Source organism: Anabrus simplex, chromosome 3 (assembly GCF_040414725.1).
Source record: "Anabrus simplex isolate iqAnaSimp1 chromosome 3, ASM4041472v1, whole genome shotgun sequence".
Lineage (NCBI taxonomy): Eukaryota > Metazoa > Arthropoda > Insecta > Orthoptera > Tettigoniidae > Anabrus > Anabrus simplex.
This window is the reverse complement of record NC_090267.1, coordinates 247,825,134-247,848,195: the sequence shown is the minus strand read 5'-3', so window position 1 is coordinate 247,848,195 and position 23,062 is coordinate 247,825,134. Positions and strand designations below refer to the sequence as shown.

Here is a 23,062-nt window from a genome sequence, read left to right as displayed (position 1 = left end):
ATTATCAATAAGCTTTATCTAGAATTATCCATTACATTGTAGTCCTCTGGTGTTAAACTGTGAACAGGGCTGGACCCCTGTGAATTAGTATAGGGCACGTGTCAACGTAACCTTAGTGATGTTGGTATTTAAATATTTAAATCTTTCTAACTCTTTTCGGTGTTTATCTATTTTGTTCAATAAACTTTGTTAAGCTGATTTCCTACGGGTATCAGTGTTCTTGCCCTCTGGGTAGTTCCTATCCCCGCAAAGTCCAGATCCTATGGAGGCCGCACCTTCTGATGGTTTGCCAGTGATAATTTACGTTACAGTAATAATTATTTATATTATTTACCTTCATTATATCTAATAGACTTAAACTACCCCCTAAAGAATCAAAAACTTTTGTACCTCATACACCTAGTTATACAGATAATAAATCTATAAAAAGATAATCTGAATATAAGCTAATGGGTTCATACCCTATAAATAGGATTGTCCTCCTTTTTAATCTTTAATACTTCTGCAAAGCTTCAATTTATGGCTACTTTAGCACTACGTACGCTCATTGCCATTACATCCACTTAATGATTGGGGGTATGAATGGGGTTAGAAATTTACTTATTATTCTTTATCCCCTTGATAACCAACACAAATACATATCAACTGAAGCTTCATTGAAATTATTCTTAGTGGAAGCACTTGCCTCAGCTATACAGTATTACTCTCCCTCTATCATCCCCATATTTCCATTTTCAAGTAATCCTTTCTTAAGTTCTTAAAGCAGAATATATTTGCTGTTTTGAGTATAAGTGGTGTTTGACTATAAACATTAATGTAATCTCCTGGCCCCATAAAGGGAATTTTTAAGGTATAAATTGTAAAGTGTGCTTCAGGGCTCGAGACCCACCCTATGTTTCAAAAGCTTCGGCTTCTTTCTCTGAACTGAATTGACTCTATTTTCTCTCTGCTATGTAAAGGCTAGCCTATCTCTGCAAATTTGTAAATTTATGAGACTAATTGGTTGGAATTCTCTGCCTGCCTTATATGAGATAGGAGTTCTTCTCCCCATGTTGTAAATTTTCTGAGCTTATAAGCTCCCCTGTATTTATTGTCAAGGTTTCTCTCGTGTCTAATCTTTGTTTCTCTTGCTCGAAAAGATAATAAACGAAACAAAATAATTTTTTCAGTAGATACTGTTGGCAAAAATTAACCTTGGGTTCATGCCTTGTCCAGCCATTCACCCCTCATGCTTCTTTCCTTCTCTGCTCTGTGGAAATCACAATAACAGTTACAGATTGGAAAAAATGGTGATGGAGATTCATGTGATGTTGGTGCAAGTGTACGGAACTGAATCACTACAGAATATAATTGTATTGAATAGGTGGACACAGTCAATTTTATTCTTGAAAGAATTTTACTTATCCCTAAAATGTGGCGGAAATCTCAAGTCATTGCACTACTCAAACCTGGGAAAGAGCCAAACAACCCAAAAATTTTTAGGCATATTTTCCTGCTATACCATAACTTCAAGATATTGGAAAGTCTGGTACTTAACTGAATCAGTATCATCGTTGAAGAGAAGTTCATCCCACAACGAGCAGGCTTTCATGCTGGCAAATTGTAATACCAATATAAATGGTCCGTTATTGGACATTATGAATTTTCCAGCAAACTCATTCCTGGTTGCCAGCATTTCGCCCTTGTGTGCCAAGTTGGGCTCATCATTTGGTACCTAGCACACCCACCAAGATGCTTGGCTAGTGCATACCGTGGAGGCCACTGAACTATGAGAGACTCATTACCATATTACATCAGCAAATCATGTTGTAGCCAGATCTTGAATCTCACCCAACAAACTGAGGATGGTTTTGAGCATGGTGAGATAACTGGAGTCACCTTTTGTTGACCTAACAGCTGCCTACAACACTGTGAATCGTAGGAAGCTGTTGAAGAAAGTGTATGATCTTACCAAGGACCACCAACTAACATCCCTTATAAGCACCTTCCTTCAGAACGGAAGATTCCAAGTCTCGCTACCAAGGCAGTGGGCTAGCTCCAGCGCTGTACAACATCTACACAAATGATCAGCCATTTCCAGCAAGCACCAGGCTCTTCATCTATGCCGACGACACAGCGACAGCTGCTTTGAAGAAGTAGAAGGAAAACTGACTTCAGCAATGGATGAACTCTCCAAGTACTATGATGCCAACCATCTGAAGCCAAACCCCAGTAGAACACAAGTGTGGCAATATAAAGACAGCAGTGGGAATTGATTGAAATTTCTTATTTTATTGTTTTAAAAATGATTTTTTGTTGCATAATTACTTATTTTATTGTTTTAAAAATTATTTTTTGTTGTATATGATTTTGTTCTGTTTGGACCTTTGGACATAGAAGAATTGTTTCGATCTATCCAGATCATTTTAAATTCTGTATTAGAAACTCTTATTTATGGGTTGTTTCAAAATGATAATTTACCTGTGAATTTTAATATTTTCATTTTTTGTTTTTTGTTGTCAAAATTTGTGAAACTGTGTGTACCTACACGTGCAGTTCAGGAAGTGCATTTCCTGTTGTGTAAACAAAGACTTTTCTTGAGCATTTATTATCACTGTGTCAGCAAGAACGAAGAAACTTCTGATTGGGGGGAATAAGAGTTAATGTAATTGGTGAATGTGAAAGTCAAAGGTGAATTCTCTATTCTGACTGGTTCTCTTTGGTGGTTGCAAAATTTCCTGTTTCTTGATCTTACCCTGCTCCTTCTGTAGGAACAAGGCAGGAGCTGTGTCTTTGATCATCTGACCATCTTAGTGAGTGGACGTGCTCCTCCTTCGCTCCGCTCGTGGGAAACCTGATCTCAGGGTAAGCACTGTTTCTACATTTATTTAGGTTTTAAACTTCATTAAAACGTGATCATTTCTTCTTTTTTTTTCACAGGAGTTTATCCTTGAGTTTCATGTTCACCGCTAAATTTGTTGAAATGACTTAGCTTTTCAGCTAAGATCTTATACCTTTTGTTTTTGAGGCAATACCCTTTTTCTTAACTTTGTAACTTATAGTGTAATTATCCCTCTAGTTTACCTCCCCATATTTCTGTGTCACCTTGCATAAGTACGGAAAATCTATTCACATTACCTGAAGAGTTTTAGATAGTGATGCAAGTTGACTATACCTCTGTGTTTGGTTTTATTTCTACATTTGTGAAGATTGGGATTAGCCCTCATTCTAATTATCATGTATCATATAGTTTTTCTTCAGATTCAAATTCAGTGATTAAATTTCTTTTAACGAAGTGTGTATGTCTGCAGGCATGCTTAATAACGCTATTTACCTTTGTAAGGATCTTTCTATTTTGAGTTTTTTATTTGTTTCCTTTTTAAAAAATAAATGTGTGCAATCCAAGGGCAATTACCCTCTCCATTTTCTTTCTTAGCAAAAGGATACGTTCCATTACCTCTCAAGGTTCCATGCCACTATCCACATCCATTATGTAGTTGTCATGTTTCCTAACCTGTGTGTTTACGTCTTGTGCTACAATTCTTTTGTTGAACTTTAAGTTTTCTTTTAATAATGTTATTTGCTTTACGTCCCAAAGTTTCCTTTCACTGTGTTTAAAATTTCATTATTATTATTATTAAGCCTGCATGGCTCAGACGGCAGTGCATTGGCCTCTCACCGCTGGATACCGTGGTTCAAATCTCGGTCACTCCATGTGAGGTTTGTGCTGGACAAAGCGGAGGCAGGACAGGTTTTTCTCTGGGTACTCCGGTTTTCCCTGTCATCTTTCATTCCAGCAACAATCTCCATTCTCATTTCATAGCATCTATCAGTCATTAATAAAATCACTTTGGGAGTGGCGACCCCATCGTGCTAATAGCCTATATATGATTCACTCATTTCATTCCTGACCCGGTCAATGACTGGAAAACAGGTTGTAGGTTTTTCATTATTATTATTATTACTTTTTAATTTTAATTTGTGTAATCAAGTCAAATGTGGTTACATTTCATCTACGAAACGAGGAAGCGTGGCGACAGCTGAACATCACGAGGAGAGGGGAATGACTGAAACATTGCCCAACACCAGTTTATCTAGGTGTTACACTTAGACCATGCTCTAACGTACAGGCAGCAATGTCTGAACACAATCTTGAGATGCCTAAAGCCAACGCCAGAGCAGAGACTGTACTCGATTGTTCGAATAGCCCCACCCAACATCCGGAGGGCTACTGCTGCAGACACTGAGAGAACAAAGCAGGAGAATGACCATAGACATCCACTCCATGGTCACCAAGCTGCAAGTCTCGCCTCAAATCTTGCAAGAGCCTCCTTGCTAGGACTCTGTTGATGGAGGGAACACCACAGACAACTCATCTTAACAGATAGCGAACTCACTGCTCACAGACATGTCACCAAAGGAAGAACTAGCTCCAGGCACTGACCTACCTCACCCTGTATGGAGGTCCCTCAAATCTTTAAGAGTGAGTGTCCCTTGATGCAAGACCAACCTGAAGAAATGGGGGATCCTTCCAGAAAATACAGACACCTCGTGTGAATGTGGTGCTGAATTAGACCCAAGCCACCTACTTATTTGTCCCCTCCTGGACAACCCAGGCACATCACAAGATGTTTTTAGAGGAAACAACAAGGCCATCGCAGCTGCAGTTTTTTGGAAATGCTGACCGGACATGGATATGAATGAAAAAGAAAGAAAGAAAGAAAGAAAGAAAGAAAGAAAGAAAGAAAGAAAGAAAGAAAGAAAGAAAGAATGAATGAATGAATGAATGAATGAATGAATGAATGAATGAATGAATGAATAATCTTAGTGAGAGTTCTGTATACTGGAACCATACATTGATTGGGGGCTTACCAATAACTTAAATGCCCTCTTATCAGTTGTTAATAGAAAAACCTTATTCACAAGAAAACGATGTAAAGTTTACCTGTGGGTGGTGTGAAAAGAGTCTACCTCTGAATAGGAAGATAATATTGGTGATAGCAGTCACATTTCAAAAACCAGTCATGGAAAGAGTTCAGAAAATGATCAAATCAAATTATTAACTTGCACCATGAACAACGAATGAAGAATAAGTCACTCTGCTGAACACAAAAGTTTACTCTATCTAAACCAAAAGTGAATTCCTTTGATATGGAAAAACCATGAAGTTGGATCATATTTGTATAGCATCATGATTCAATATGCATTCTTCATGAGTGATCACCCTAAATGGTTTACCAAACAAAAAAAGTTCATTTAAAAAAATGAAAATGTGAACTTTTGTCATCAGTGGAGTCACTCATTCTTCATTTGCTGATTGTGGTGCAAGGTAAAAGTCTGCTTTGTTATATAAATGAAATTTAAGTTAATATAAAAGCACTAATTCAATACCTGTATATAGCAACAGGATGACCTCTTGTTCTAGCTCGTAGGACCAATTGCTCTGCTACCCACTTGGACTGACTGTATCCACTGGTTAGTTTATCCGCATAAAGAGACATGTCAGTGTCCTCCCTGCAGTCCATTAGTCCTTCAGGAAACACTGCATCTGTGCTGTAATGAGAAGGAATTGGTTTTCACTAACAAGAGATTTCATTTTCTTGATTGATATAGAATTGTATCTTACATCGTTGTGTGAGGGTCAGTGAAAATTAATTGAGGCTTACATGTATAATAAAAGTGGTTATAATGCCAGCACAAAATTATGCAGCAAACTAACTAAAATAATCTCCACCATGGGTTATGCATCATTGCTAGGAATTTGGAAACTTGCAAGTGGCACAACATTTTGAAGTTCATCACATGTTAACACATTCCCTTACAAAGAAAACTGTTATGTATATTTAAAACAGAAATACAACATAGTGACTGCTGATTTATTTTGATTTTGATTTTCTGGATTAAATATTTAGCAAATCACAGAGTTAGTTATAAACAGAGGATTGTGGAGATGCTTAGTTAATTCAGAGGCTTATAGAAAGGCATAACAGCGGTTGACTTCACAACGCTGAACTAACCCCATCCTTAATTCCAGACAAGATTAAGAGCCTTTAATAAGCAGGGAATTGTTTGGCTCAATGTCTGCTTGGCCAGCATCTTAGTCTCAGGCCTAGAGGTTATCTGTATGTATCCCAGCTGGGTGGTGGGATTTTAATCATAAACAGTTTATTCTCTTGGCTAGAGGACTGGGTATCAGTGCCATCCCCAACATTCCTACAACTCACACATGATACTATCCTCCATTTTTTATTTTATTAGCTTCCTGAAAATTATCAAGGCTGCTACAGGGACAAATCATAAGAAAGACACTAAATATGGTTGTACAATTGCTGATAAAAGATGGGAAAACAGTATAAGAGATTAAGAACAATAACACATTATTATGTAGCATAAAAGTGATTTCATAAAATTACGACAGATCCCGTAACTGCTGAGATTGCAATATCTTCTATGGTATTATTAGGGATGCCTAGCATTTTACAGGTCTTTAAAAAAAGGCTCGGTATCATTCCATGAGCACCCACCATTAATCCAATCACCTGAATACATTCAAGGTTGTACTTGTTTTTATAGTAGGCACTGAAGGTTCGTAGATAGCCTTCTTCTCGTTGTCAACCTCCTGCGGCTGGTCTGAATTCAGTTCGAACCTCACGGTTGGATCTAGTATATAGCCAGGTTTTGAGTCGGCTTTAAAAACTATGAGGTCTAGTCGGCTTGTGGTCCCTTATATAGTGATTCCAGAGACTTCCTCTCCTTTGTAAAGAATCGGTTAGCATGTGACGAATGGTGTGGTGACGGGCATTGCAAAGAATTTCACCATGCGGGCAAAAGCCAAGGACATGTGGAGGGGTTTATACCTCACTGTGGCAATGCCGACAGTGGTTACCATCCAGACTTCTCCCTTGCACAGCTTGGACTGCAGCAACATTACACTTCATTTTGAGGGCATCCTTCTATTCGGAGCAAGAGAGTCCATTGTGCTGCTGGATCCAATTATTAGCAGGAGTGTAGGCTTTATAAAGAATAACCCCTTTACACTTGTGAGGTTTTTTAGACCACGCTTAATATTCCATGTCATGGAACTCAGTCCTAAATTTACAAGCATATACACACAATTGTCTCTGGTATTTAACATTTTTCCAGATCTTGATAATTTCAACTGACATAGACAGACGTCACTTTCCTCATCCAAATTGTGGGAGTTAGTGATGTATGGATTTGCAGATTTTTTAGAGTCCTCAATCCTCAATTCCTTGAGTTGTTGGAGAACAGCTTCCCATTTGGCTCTGAACAAATAGTTTGACATCATCCACCCTTGTCAGAGGGTCTGCCTAGCTACATGAATGTATACAGCAGGCAAATGGACCTGTAGCCTGTAGTAAGAGGAAGAAATGTCAACTTTCCACATAAGAATTGGATTATTATTATTATTATTATTATTATTATTATTATTATTATTATTATTATTATTATTATTATTATTATTATTATTATTATTATTATTGGACATGAAAGGACGCGTGAACTTTGCAGCTACAAGATAGCTCAAGAAAGCGGGTATATATTGTGAAGGTACTTACCGAAACAAGCTTGTATGGTTATTTTAAGCTCCATTACATGGTAGATGTGTTTGTTTACAACTGGATGAACAGAATATTGAGTGAAATATTGCAAAGTTTGCACTAAAATAATCTTGTTGAGAACAGCCATCTTGCCAAAGATCAAAATCACGTAGAAATAGCACTGCGGTAGATAGACGATCGTTTTCTTTTTTGCTAGTTGCTTTACGTCGCACCGACACAGATAGGTCTTATGGCGACGATGAGACAGGGAGGGGCTAGGAATGAGAAGGAAGCGGCCGTGGCCTTAATTAAGGTACAGCCCCAGCATTTGCCTGGTGTGAAAATGGGAAACCACGGAAAACCATTTTCAGGGCTGCCGACAGTGGAGTTCGAACCTACTATCTCCTGAATAGTGCATACTGGCCGCACTTAAGCGACTGCAGCTATCGAGCTTGGTGATCGTTTTCTAATGTAAGCGCTCCCAGTGCCCACTCACGACATCATCCCCTTGGCTCAAGACACGGCCAACTAGACTCCCTCATTGGCATGATGGCAGAAACAGAGATTCAGTGTGATACAGTGGAGCTCCCTGGAGTATCAAGGGAAAGCAATCACAATGGCCAAAACTGTAGTGTTATTGACCTAAATCTGATTGATGATATCAGTTGGCAGATAATGGAGAATTAGTATAAAGAAGAGGTGCATCTTAAGACTGCAAGATCACTGTTGAAGAACATCATGGCTATTCCTCTTAAGAACCTAAAAACAGAAATAAAGAATGGCCTCGTGAAGTTGGAAGAAGCTTTAGAGGCTGGAGCAACATACAGGATGTCGTGGAAGAAATCTGCAGAAGAAGTAAAGCAGAGATCAACTACCACGGAGAATAAGGAATTGTCCAACACATCACCAGTGACAAATGACTTGGAGGAAGATCAAGGAAAATGGGAAACGTTTCTATCCAAGAAGCAGAGAAGGAAGAAGAGTGAGGATAGGAACCACGAAGATATCCCAACGAAACAGGCCAGTAATGATCCTGAAAGTACAACATTTAGCGAAATTGGAAAACGGCTTCATTCTAAATCTAGGAGTCATTCAGAAGCCGTAATAATTAAACCAATGAACGGTAAGACTTTTGCTGATGTTTTGAAGGATATCAGGAACAGGGTGAAGCCAGAAGACAGTGGAGCAGGCATTCGATCTATCCGCAAAACAAGAGCTGGAGATGTTCTTCTTGAATTCAATAAAACAACAAAGATTGCAAATAGGGAGATACTCAGTAATTCTCTGAGAGATACCCTTGGACAAGATGGCGATGTAAAGGCTTTAATCCCCTGAACTACACTGGAGATTCAAGACATGGATGGAGTCACTACTGCTGCAAACATGGAGGAAGCTGTAAGATGAGATTCCGGCAATCCCCATGGAGAGCTGAAAATATCGATCTCGAAACCAAACAGCTGGGGACAGAAACTTGCCATCTTCGAAACCAAAGATGAGAATGCTCAGAAACTACTGGAAGCAGGAAACATTACGATAGGATAGCTATACTACAGAGTACATGCTAGAACCATGTTACCTCGCTGCTTTCAATGCCTATCATATGGACACCTGGCAAGAAACTGCACAGGCCCTGACAGAAGTAAGGTCTGTTTAAAGTGTGGAGAATCTGGTCACAAGGGAGTGGATTGTAAAAAGAACAATCCGTGATGCATGATTTGTACAGACAAGGGTGTCAATGAAGCTAAATGAAATAATGTTCCTGGATCGGGAGCATGTGCAATATTTCGTGAAGCTCTGGAAAAGGCCAAAAATCACAGTAAATGATGTGAATCCTTCAAGCAAACATGCACAGGAGTCGAACAGCTAACGATCTTATGACACAGCTGATTTATGAGATGGAAGTAAACATCATTATTATTAGCGAACCAAATAAATAGAGGGACCATTCAGGGTGGTTTGTGGATAACCTTGAACAGTTGCAATTTGTATACCAGATCTAGGAAAAGTTTCAGTAACTCAGCATGGATGCAAAGACGGTTTTGTTTGAGTACAGACTGGGGAATTACTATTTTAAGCTGTTACTTTATGCCAAATGAATCTGTTTCCAACTTTCAGATGTAAATTGATGGCCTTGAGGATGTAATACACAGAACGGAAAACAGACTAGTGGTCATTGGTGATGTAAATGCTCAAGCGTCGGAATGGGGCATGCCACAAACAGACTCCAGAGGACGGCGTATAATGGAGATGGCATCCAGAACGGGTTTGGTGGTCAACAACATTGGAAATGTGCCAACATTTTGATGGCCAGGATGCCAGGGAACAATACCGGATGTAACCTTTTCATCAGAGGATATCGCGCCTAAGATTACTGAATGGCAAGTGATCGAGACCTATACGGGGAGTGATCATCAATATATCATCTTTCGACTGCTCCAAGAATCTCCTCAAGAAAGAAACATCTTGCGCAGGCCAGCACGGTGGAAAGTAGCCGGTACTGACAAGGTAAAGTTCACTGATGTAATATGGAATGGAATGGAGAACATAAAATGTTTCGCTTGTAGAGGGAAAGAAGCAGCTGGTGTATGCGTTGAACTCACCATGCAGCTAATCCATCAAGCATGCAACGCCTCAATGTCCCGAAGGAGACCGTGAAATAGCAAGCGCCCAGTGTACTGGTGGTCCGAAGAGATTGCTGAACTGAGAAGGAATTGTCTGCGACTTCGACGCAGGGCTCAGAGGATGAGAGACAGTCCAGAGAATACCTCAGTCACAGTGGAGTACAAGTCAGCGAAGAAGGAACTTCATAATGCAATTAGAAAAAGTAAAGCTGACAAATGGTGGGCACTAGCTAAAGAAGTAGAAGATGATCCATCGGGACTAGGTTACAAGATTGTAATGAAGAAACTCGGGACATTTTCAACCCCGAGTCTGGATCCGCAAACCATTAAACAAATTGTGGATACACTATTCCCAGACCATCCAGAGAGGATTGACTGTGACGATGAAAAAGAACTGGATGATATACCCCTCTTCACAGCAGAAGAGTTGAATAGAGCTATTAGCTCTCTTAGAAACAAGAAAACTCCAGGATCAGATGATATACCTACAGAAGTGCTAAAGATAATATCAGAACTATGTCCAGAACTGTTGCTGAATATGCACAATCATTGCCTGCAAGCGGGTGTTTATAGTCCCCAATGGAAAATGGCCCGTTTGGTTTTGATCAGCAAAGGAAATCTTGGTGGTTATAGACCTTTATGTATGCCGGACACAGCTGCAAAAGGCCAGGAGAAACTTTTGCAGCCCAGAATCCTCTCAGCAGTTCAACTAGCAGGGGATCTATCTGTTCGCCAAGATGGATTTCGGAGAGGTCACTCGACGCTAGATGCAGTGTGGGATGTGGTGAATACAGCAGAAAGAGCACAAACGGGCAACCATCATTCCCGTAAATTGACACTTCTTGTGACCCTGGATGTGAAGAATGCCTTCAATTCGGCAAGGTGGAGCGACATGTTGGTAGCTCTTGAAGAAACTTTCAAGCTACCACATTATCTTATGCGCATAATGAGAGATTACTTCAAAGATCACACTCTGCTGTATGATACAGAAGATAGACAAAAGATGGCTGGTGCAGCGCAGGGATCGATCCTTGGTCCAGATCTTTGGAACATAATGTATGATGTATGATGGCTTGTTACGTTTGGAGATGCCAGAGGACAGGAAGCTTGTGGGCTACGCTGACGATGTGGCTGCCTTGATAGTGGCTAGTAATGTTGAAATGGGTTAAATCAAACTGAACCAGGTGATGCGGCGCATAAATGAATGGATGATAAGCCACAGTCTAACACTTGCCGATCACAAAACGGACGAGGAAAAGGTTCGAAACTCTTGTACCAATGACTGTTAGAGAGTTAGTGATTGAAACATCTGCAAGCACAAAATATCTAGGAGTGACACTTGACTCATAGTTCACACTCTGGAATATATTCAGAGAGCGACAGATAAGGCAGTAAAATACATTACTGCACTTAGCAGACTGATGGGAAATATTAAAGGTCCGAAATCCAGTAAACGGCGTCTTCTCATGTCGACGGTTCAGTCAGTGCTCCTGTATGGCTCTGAAATCTGGGCTAAATCCTTGAGATTTGCTTGATATCGGAGAAGGATAGCTGCCGTACAACGGAGAGCAGCTTCACGTATTGCATGTGCATACCGCACTGTTTCCGAACCTGCAGTCCTCACAGTGGCAGCAATAGCCCCAATAGACCTACCAAGGAGAGATGGGAAAGAAACGTGCAAAGAAGAGTGCCTTCAATCAACGGATGAGGCAATGGCAACTCAGATGGGAAAGTGACCCTCGGGGTAAATGGACCAAGCGACTGATACCACGCTTGGATATCTGGGTTGAAAGGGTCCATGGTAAAGTAAATTACTATCTCATGCAGTTTCTAACAGGACATGGATATTTTTTGAAATTCCTGTATAAAGTGGGCAGAGCGAGTGACGCAGCATGCATATACTGTGATGACATCGACGACGTATTTCACACCTTCTTTGTGTGCAGCCATTGGACGATACAGAGAAGATGCGTGGAAAGTGAACTAGGAGAACTGACAACAGATAGTATTATTTCGGCGATGCTACGAAACCAGGAATCCTGGGATCGCATGGCAGTGTATGTGGAGGATGTCCTTTGTCAGAAGAAGAAGGATTTGGAAGCGTACGGATGTTTGTAAAGGAGAAATGAAAAAAGAAGTCTGAAAGACAAAGCACGATATCATCCTGAAGTAATGCAAGAACAGTTCCGGGGTGATGACACACATCGTGGAAAAAGGGTGTGTGGTTTTTAGTGGGTAAGAATCCCACACACTTGTGGAATGCAGATCCTTCACAAGTGTCTTTTGAAGATTTTCCACAATTCCTCGTAAACAAATTATTATTATTATAATATCTTTTTTTCTGGATTACTGATTTACAATTGATGGAATGATACTTCATTAACTTCACTATCTGGAACATTACCATGTAATCACAGGCTAGTACTATGCATTAGAACACCAGCTGTGAATGCCTAAGCTGTTATGTTAGACCAACTTTATTTGTGTGGACACACCAATTCTTCATTTCTGCTGCTAAACAATTAGTGTAGGTTACCTGATGTGATGCACAGGCTTGATCTTGTTGTCTTGAGCAAAGATGAGAACATTTTCAGTGCCCAACACATTTGAACTGTGCAGTGCTCGATATGGATAGATCAAATTTACTGTAGCTGCAGCGTGTATGATGGTATCGATTTCATATGAGAGATACATGTAATCATCTTCACTCATTCCCAGGTTCACCAGAGTGATGTCTCCTGTAACATAAAGTAGTTAAGTAAGTAATGTAGGTGCATGTAACTGCATGTGAAAGGCATATGCAGGCACTTCACTCATCTCCATTTCCAATAATACAAAACAGAAATATAAGGGCACAATAAGAGAAGAACATTTTATTACTATCATAAACAATAATCTCAAACCATTTCATTTCAAGCATAATTGTGCTTTAAGTTTATGCTACACAAAATATGTGACAAACTGACTCAAAATTTGGCACTGACAAAAAGATTTTGAGTCACTATCTGAGAAGAAATCACAACTGCTGAATGATTTGAATAAAAGGTCACTGGTGTTCATCTGATCTAGGGACATCTTCAAGTGATTACAACTACACATCATTAACAGCCTCCTGCATAACATAAAAATAAAAAATCAGAACAGAAACATGTGTCACATTAAAATGTTTAAATATTCATCTCTTCAGACAAAAGAGCTGAACAATGAACAGAACTCAACCCAGAAACTATGTTCAGCACCATGACATTTATGAATGATCTGATATGGGCGGGGTCCATAAATTACATCTACAGTAAACTCTGCCTGTCATAAGAGGCAAATAATAATAATAATCGTATGGCCTCAGCTACCGTGTGCAGACATTTCAATCTGATGCCATCTGGCTGCCTGCTTGTCAATTTCGACGTTCCGTTTTACTCTAGGCCCCCACTAGATGGCAGACCGAGTAAACCGAAACTCTCTTGGGCATCTATGGCTGAGATTTTTAATGAATTTTGTCAGGTAAACACCAAATGTGTCACCAGAGATCTTTTAGATGCCGACAACGTAAGACATGGAGTGTCAAATGGACTTTTTTCCGCCCTTCAAAAATCCGACTACCTCTGCCGGGTTTGAACCCGCTATCTTGGGATCCGGAGGCCGACACTCTACCGCTGATCCACAGAGGCAGCTAGAGGCAAATAAAAGGGCTGAGTCCCCAAGGGTTCTCAAGTTGTGGTGTATGTGTTGGTGGTGGTGGTGATTATTGATGATTATTGTTTTAAGAGAAAGTACATTGGGGTGTGTGTTGGCAACCATAGGGCCATTAGTTGATTCCAATATTACATATAATTACTTGTGAGAAGCACTTCACTTTCATCTTCCCTGTCTGACCTCACTTAACCCCCAGGAGCTTTCAAACGGGGAGTATGGATTAGTGACCATCTTCTAGCTGTGTCTGACATTGTTTCTGCTTGTGACTGGCTCCTCACTTTCAACTTTCCTTTCTGACCTCACTTAGTCAACTCTTGTTCTCTTCCAACCCTGACAGTATTCGATTTATGACATCTAGGGTGTTCTTCATTTCAGTGCTCTTCATAGCCCTTCCCTTTCTTGCCCTGGTACCTTCATTCTTTAGTGTTACGAGAGGTGTTATCCAGTTGTAATTTCTTTTAAAAAGTAATCACCACCATCATGACCAGCTCCATGGCTAAATGGTTAGTGTGCTAGCCTTTGGCCACAGGGGTCCCGGGTTCGATTCCTGGCAGGGTCGGGAATTTTAACCATCATTGGTTAATTTAGCTGGCACAGGGGCTGGGTATATGTGTTGTCTTCATCATTATTTCATCCTCATCATGACGCGTAGGTCGCCTACGGACGTCAAATCGAAAGACCTGCACCTGGGGAGCCGAACATGTCCTCGGACACTCCCGGCACTAAAAGCCATATGCCATTTCATTTTTACCACCATCATGGGGAGACCCCCAAGAACTCTAAACTTGGGAGCGTGGGTTTGCAACAGTGGAGCTCCTACATGAGTTTGGCATTGTGTCCACTTACTTGTGCCGGGCTCCTCACTTTCACCTTTCCTATCTGACCTCCTTTGGCTAACTCCTATTCTCTTCTAACGCTGACGATATTTGGTTTGCAAGACTGAGGGAGTCTTTCATTTTCATGCGATTCATGACTCTTCCCTTCCTTATGCCAATACCTCACTCTTCAAAGGATCAAAACTCTTTCATTAATGACATAGAATATGTCTATAGTTTTGGAACTGTACTTGACTGGTGAGTGTTACAAAAACATGAGTTTTAAAATCAAAATAATTTCTAGACAACATGTGATGACAGTGTTCAATATCTCATTTTAAAGATGAAGGGCCATTGTATCTAGCAATGTGAGTCTGACCTCAGTACAACATCATCAGTGATGCAATAGTGCTGCCATCTTGTGGTATTAAAATCGCGTGTTGCACAGCTAACAATTAGTGTAATTCTGGATTCCAGCATCACAGCAAGTTGTGAGGGGTGTTGTGTAATTTGGCTCAATGGGTTATACATATATACAGAAAAAGAAATTCAAATAGGGAACATTTGAGAAATTTGTGGCGTGAAGAATTGCAAAAATGTTTCTTTCATAAAACGTTGTGATATATGGACAACAAATTGTTTCAAGATTGCAGAAAACATGTTTTTTTTTTGCTAGTTGCTTTACGTCGCACCGACACAGATAGGTCTTATGGCGACGATGGGACAGGAAAGGGCTAGGAGTGGGAAGGAAGCGGTCGTGGCCTTAATTAAGGTACAGCCCCAGCATTTGCCTGGTGTGAAAATGGGAAACCACGGAAAACCATTTTCAGGGCTGCCGACAGTGGGGTTCGAACCTACTATCTTCCGAATACTGGATACTGGCCGCATTTAAGCGACTGCAGCTATCGAGCTCGGTCAGAAAACATGTTAAGGAGAGTATGTCAGAATTCTAGAAAATCCAAAATCACAAACATCAAGCATCAAAAGGCTTCTCAGGAGAATCTCAAACTTAAGGCAGATGTGCACCATGAGGCAAGTTCCACTCTACTGGAAACCAAGCTGATAACATCTACTGCCTCAGAGGTGGAAAATGGTTTGTAACTCATGGTCTTGAAGCTGTGTACATTTTTTAAAATTAAGAAATAAATTTTGAACAATCAAGTTTCAAAACCACATGGCCTAGGTACTTTATTTCAGCTATACCTATGGCACGGTACACATTTTTAGTCAAAACTTGTGGTCGTGTCTCTGACACAGCCCCATTTGAATTTCTTTTTCCATTTGATTAGTGATAAGAGGGGATGGTTGCTTAGTTGTACTTCCCCTTAAAACTATAATTATTTCCCCATGTTCACTCAACTGCAGTGAATGCCCCTAGTTCAACCCTCGACAGACTGGTTTAAATTAAATTAAGGTACACAGAACACATCAGAGCATTCCTAAATATCAAAGAATCTATATTCACCAACTATACAGTATATTACATATTGAGAAATCACTTACATAATCTCCAGAATTGATTATTACTTTCCTGTGATTACTTGTAATATAACCTGTGTATATATCTGTACATATTTTTCTACTTATACTCCATTGAACTTTCTTTTTAGTGTGTTTTGTTTTGTTTTGTTTTGTTTATTCTTCTCTACTGTTATGTAAAATGGTATTACCATTAATAAAGTATTATTATTATTATTATTAGAACAACAAGATGAAAACTGATATGACGTAAAGAGAAAACTTGAAAAAAACATTAATAATAACAAAAACATTTCCCCCAATCATAATAATAAGGATTTAATTAATGACAATAAATGTATTTTAGGTCTTAAAAAGAAAATTAATGACAATAACCTCATCATTACCAAGTGTGATAAAGGTAATACCACTGTCTTAATGGACAAATCTGACTAGATAGATAAAACTAAAGATTTCTTCAACAATCCTTCTTTTTCTATAGTTAAAAAAGACCCGGCCAATAAAATCCAACATCTGCTTAAACAAACCTTAACATGTTCACTGCATATTAGCAGAGCATGACATACCCGCAAACCTGAGCAAAATATCTGTGTGGGACTCTTTAAAAGTTGTAGTTATCGAAGTTTTATACATTGGTAGGACGAGTTCTATCAAACTCGTGGACTTATCCCACTCACGCGCATGGTGCGTGACCTGCATGTTGGTTGAAATCGAGAAGTAATACTGGTCACCAGAGGAATCACGTGCGGTGTGCGTTGGTAGATTACTGTGCATTATTTGTCGTGGATAGCAAACAAATGCATAAAGTATATTACATACATAAATATATTCATATTTACACTTCTCTATTACAGAATTTGACAAACAAAAATGAAACATCAAAAAAGGCTTTCACGGCCGCAGATCTTATAATCACAGCAATAGAACCAGCTTTTGGGTGGTTAGGCCGTGGGGCATAATGCAGAGTTTCGTCCAGACGTGCCATTTGGACTCATCAGCTGGAATGGCACGCCCCTCCAGGACTCTGCATAGCAGAGGCAGACCAACTGTGTGGCCCCGCCGAGTTAGCAAATCAAGTTTGCTAACCTGCTAAAGGAGAAAATATTTCTCCGTTCAAAAAATGCTCCCCCATTGGAGATACAACATCAAAAAAGGCTTTCACGGCCGCAGATCTTATAATCTTTTTTGATGTTGTATCTCCAATGGGGGAGCATTTTTTGAACGGAGAAATATTTTCTCCTTTAGCAGGTTAGCAAACTTGATTTGCTAACTCGGCGGGGCCACACAGTTGGTCTGCCTCTGCTATGCAGAGTCCTGGAGGGGCGTGCCATTCCAGCTGATGAGTCCAAATGGCACGTCTGGACGAAACTCTGCATTATGCCCCACGGCCTAACCACCCAAAAGCTGGTTCTATTGCTGTGATTATAAAAATGAAACACTTTGGCTAATTGGGTGGGTCTCATGATGTTGAAGGAACCACATTGTCAGCCATCAGAAAAAATATAAATAAAATGATAACATAAGCATCACGACGCAGTCAAAACTGATTACTGCACGTTCTATCAAGTTACTTATAAATATGATGCAGGAATAAATGACAATTAGAAGTTCTTTCATGTTATACACATATATGATGCAAGAATGAATGACAATTACAAGTTCAGTTCTTTTACTGAACATATTGCAGTAGTGGAATTTATTTATTTCGAAAGTGGAATCACTCATAATTCTCTGAAGAAAGAAAGAAAGAAAGAATGAAAGAAGGAAAGAAAATCTGATTACTGCATGTTCTATCAAGTTACTTATAAATATGATGCAGGAATAAATGACAATTAGAAGTTCTTTCATGTTATACACATATATGATGCAAGAATGAATGACAATTACAAGTTCAGTTCTTTTACTGAACATATTGCAGTAGTGGAATTTATTTATTTCAAAAGCGGAATCACTCATAATTCTCTTGAAGTAATAATAAACAGAAAATGCAGTGTCTTACCTCGCACTGAAGTGGACTTGCTGCTCAAGGTGCTTATAAAGTCACCAATGTTCTTAAAAAACTCAACATGAAAATATCTTTTAGAACCAATAACAGAAATCTTGATATATTACACAACTCTAACTCATTAAATAAATCTAATGCTTTTTCTAAATTTGGAGTATGATGATGAAGTATGATGACAACTCTGGAGAGAATATACGCGGGAAATGGAATACTCATGCGTAAATATGGCTACAGATGAATCTGCTAGTAGACTGGACTTACAACACGATGTGTGGGATGACAATCAGAGCCTTCCTTACCATGCGGGAAACCTGGATTCACATTTCCTAGCAACCGTCCCATGACGCGCTAGGTGCATGCTCCGCATGTGCTTATAAAGTAGCATCACGCACACTGAACGTGTTAAAAAAACACCCCTTTTCTCTTCAGGAAAGACTAAACTCTTAAACATGAACCCAGGCCTACCCACTACTAAAGCTCTTCCCAAAAGTCATAAAACTAACATTCCGATCTGCCCAATAATCAATTACAGACCCAGCCCCCTTATATAATACTTCTAAATTCATCCAAAAATTTATACTAAAAAATTATAGATTTTTATCCAATAAATCTATCAGAAAAACCTCTGAATTAATGACAAACTAAAAAAAAATTCGACATTCAACCAAACCTTTCTCTCCATTCTTTTGACATTGTAAACATGTATCCCAGTATTCCAATTTCCAAATTATTTCCCATAATTGATAACAACTTAAATAAATTTAGTCATCTGAGTACACTAGAAATTCAGGACTTTATGTCCAGCTTAAAACTGGTCGTCAACAATAATATTTTCACCTTTGATAACACTATTTACCAACAAGATGGTTTAACTATGGGCTCGCCAACCTCAGGCATCCTAGCTGAAATATACCGGGTGGTACAGCTGCCCCTATTCACGCAGTTTTATGCAACCCGCAGATTATAGTCGAACCTAAAAATATTGACCTTGATTACTCACTACAATGTCTGCTCTTACAACGCTTTCCACAATTCGTTTATTCATGTCAAGCAAATCAGCATTAATGATAAAATACCGATTGATGGTAAAGAATCGTGAAAATTATGTGTCGCAGAAACGTCCTGTACAGAGAATATTATTGGTGAATGACTAGAAGTAGCAGCAACACAACAGCGCTAAACAGCAACCCGTGATAGCCGAGCTTGCTAAAAGTTAGAGGTGAGTACCGGTGTTCGTCAGTAGGCGGTTCGAGTCCTGTGTACGACGAATATTTTTATTGCGTTGTTGATGTTCATGAGAGTCGTGTTGTTGACGACAAATCTAAATCATGATCAGTTCTCATATTGCAGGTACTCAGCTATGTTTGTTTTTTAAGGAGCTCTTAAAAGAGCTATGTGCAATAAAGTGAGATTGTACCGACAGCGATGCGATGGGCTTATGCATGGCCATTTGATTAATGAAGCAAATGTTCAAAATGACCACCTGCTTCGTTAATGCACATCTGAGCACGGCGGAGGAGAGACATTCTTGCTTGCTGCAACATATGTGGTGGAATCTGCCTGCAGGCTTCCGTGATGAGCCGCCGTAAATGATTCGGGCTCTCAGGCTCCTGCTCATAGACTCTTTCCTTTAAATAACCCCCGAGGAAAAAGTCGAGTGGAGTAAGGTCAGGTGATCTAGCCGGCCATGTGACCGGACCCCCTCGTCCAATCCATCGTCCAGGATATGTCCTATGCAAGTGGTTCCGTACTGCCAACGACCAGTGTGGGGGAACTCCATCCTGCTGGAACCACATCCGTAACCGTATCATAAGGGGCACATCCTCCAATAAGAGTGGGAGGTACTCACGAAGAAACTCTAGATAGCGTCGTCCCGTGAGGTTTCCTTCGAAGAAATATGGTCCAATTATCTTGTCACCTAGTATCCCGCACCACATGTTGACGCCCCATTGTACCTGAAATCGAGCTCCCCTGATCCAGTGAGGATTTTCAACGCTCCAGTAATGGACGTTGTGACGATTAACAGTTCCGTTGTTGTGAAATCTGGATTCATCACTAAAGAGAATGTCCATTAAGAAATTCGCATCAGCTTCAACTCTTTGTAATATCCATTGCGAAAATTCTATCCGTTTTGGAAAGTCATCTCCGTGAAGTTCCTGGTGCAGCTGTTGATGGAAAGGGTGGAATTTATGGCGGTGCAATATTCGCAGTACAGATACATGACTGATGTTCAGTTCATTTCCTATGGCCCGTGAGCTTGTGTGCGGGTTGTATGCAGTTGCACTTTGAACAGCTTCGTCGTTATTTCCAGACGTCACTGGAGCATCCCGAACGGGGGGTAATGTATGAAATGACCCCGTTGCACGCAACCGTCTTTCAACACGTCGAAATGTATCTGCAGTTGGCATCCTTCGTCCAGGAAATCGTTCTTGATACAAGCGTCTGGCTTCCCGTGCATTTTGCCTTGCTTCTCCATAAAGTAGTACCATATTCACATAATCATCCCGTGAATACATAATGTTTGCTTTCGTGCTAACCGTACAGTACGTGCTCACATGTTGCTGCTAGGATTACTATATGCTGTTTCATGTGCCCTATGTGTGAAGTGTAGACCGCTGTTAGTTGGTCTTCGAGTCGAAGGTGCGCAGTTGCTTGGTTGAATGGGTGGGTCAGAATGTTGACAACACGTGCACTGCGCTTCATTCCCTGTAGTCGTTTGCCATATGTTAGTCGCATGTTATTATTCCTTTCGTGTGTATGCTTTCTTTGTAAAGGTGGCAAATTACTTTTGAGACTTAAGAACGTTAAATATTTATTACGAATGGCCTTACAAGTATAATATAAAAATGAAATTGAAAATATCGTAACTAGATTCGAACCCTAAATGCCTGCTAACATATAGTATGCTCGCTGCGATTGGTGCCATGTAGCCACTGCAGGCGACGAAGAATTGGTCTCGTAGCTCTGTACTAATGGAATTACCTAGGCTATCGCTTCGATACTGATCGTTGATGTTAAAAGTTCTGAACTCGAAGGTGCAAACACCACAGTGAACTAAAGAATCATGTCTCTCTTACGCCCAGATAGTTGCAACCATTTTCTACGCGTTACTTGGTTGAATGAGTCCAGCGTTATGTTTCAGGCGGTATTCACAATCGGTGCGTATGTGGCGATATTTATGATACCTGTTTATTATAACTTCCATAGAAGAATATCAGAGACTTCAGAAAGGTCTTCGTAAACGATGCCTAGGCGAATACGAAATGACATTAAAAAATGCATGACTCAAGAATGGTTGGAATCCTTCCTGCTTCAAGTAACCTATCGAGGTACGTCTTCCATACGTAATTCCGCGCAGCTATTTGCAACGTACAAGCGCTATCCTTGTAACTCTGTATTCACGAGGAGAGCGGAAGTTCCCGCTTCGACAAGTTACTGATGAGTTACAGCCTTATGGTCCCGTTTTATGCCTTTTTTGATCGCTCTAACAGTAGTAATTACATGGTGTAAGCTATCACATCTGCTGTACAGCATTTGCGTGCCACAGATTATAAACTACAGTGCAAAACACGTTTCTATCAATTTCGATGTGATGAGACTGTACAAAATGGTGGTGCATTGACATGTCTGTAATTGGTCTTACCCTATCACGTTTTCTATGATACCATGACCGCCCTTTCTATCAAAAGAAAATGGCCTCTTGGACCAATCAGGTGCGCAATTCTTTACCGACAGCTATAGGCGTGTTTATGGTTTGTACAGTATAGTAACATTTCGTAAAAATTAGTAGAGTATTGGACACCTCTCTACATAGAATGGTACAGTGTTTTTGAGATGGACCTCACTTACTGCCTCTTGTACCACTTTTCCATTGTGCGGAGAAGTCTACATCGGGTTAACTGCACATAACATTGCTGTAAGGTGTTGCGCAAGATGGGACTAAGAGGCATTTACGTCCTAGCTGGTTGCATATATTCGGGGAAAAATAGGGGCAGCTGTACCACCCGGTATATTGATTTCTTGGAAAACACAAAAATTAATAATAATAATAATTTCTCTAACATCATTTTTGGGCCAGATATGTTGATGACACTTTAGTCATTTTAAATGAAGCATCAACCAACGCAGCCTCTACACTTCTTCTTCTTCTTCTTCTTCTTCTTAACAACAATGACTCTAATATTAAATTCACCCTTGAATCTGAACATAACAATACTCTTAATTTTCTACACTTAACTATTACCAGACATCCTTCTTTAACCTACAAAATTTTCAGAAAACCACCCAAACAGCAAGCACAATTCGGTAAGATTCTGCACATCCACAAGCACATAAATGTGCTACATATAATGGCCTAGTTTTTCATGCCTTCAACACTCCTATGTCTAAAAAAGATTTAAATAATGAATTGAACACCATCCGTACTATTGCTAAATTTGATGGCTTTAGCAACTCTTTCATAAACCGTATTATTAACAAATTCAAACACCATCCCAAAACCACATTAACAAAGGAGAGAACTAAAGCCACTGCATATTCCACTTTTACTTTCACTCAAGGTGCTTATAAAGTCACCAACGTTCTTAAAAAACTCAACATGAAAATATCTTTTAGAACCAATAACAGAAATCTTGATATATTACACAACTCTAACTCATTAAATAAATCTAATGCTTTTTCTAAATCTGGAGTATACAGATTCAAATGTAACAACTGTAGCTCTTCGTACATTGGACAGACTGGACGTAACTTTACTATCAGGTACTCTGAACAATTCAATGCCATAAAATATAACAGATTCTCTGCAGGACTCTAAACATAATTTCACCAAAATTGAACAGGACATGGAAATACTTAAAATCATTAACAAAGGTCCCCTTCTAAACACAACTGCAAATTGTTTTGTTC

The 23,062-nt window shown here is 39.7% G+C and overlaps 1 protein-coding gene across 5 annotated transcripts in view; it reads right to left on the bottom strand.

Annotated features, from left to right (window-relative positions):
- The window catches only part of LOC136866203 (uncharacterized), an 873,476-nt gene that overhangs the window by 123,665 nt on the left and 726,749 nt on the right, over positions 1 to 23,062 (bottom strand). For all 5 annotated transcript variants that reach the window (XR_011017926.1, XM_067142959.2, XM_067142960.2 and 2 more), the window contains 2 exons: positions 12,699 to 12,900; positions 5,371 to 5,532 (listed from right to left, as the gene is read on the bottom strand). Coding sequence is in view for 4 of the 5 variants with exons in the window: in XM_067142959.2 (XP_066999060.2) it covers positions 5,371 to 5,532; positions 12,699 to 12,900 (364 nt within the window). In the remaining variant the exon portion in view is untranslated. The remainder of the gene's footprint in view (positions 1 to 5,370; positions 5,533 to 12,698; positions 12,901 to 23,062) is intronic.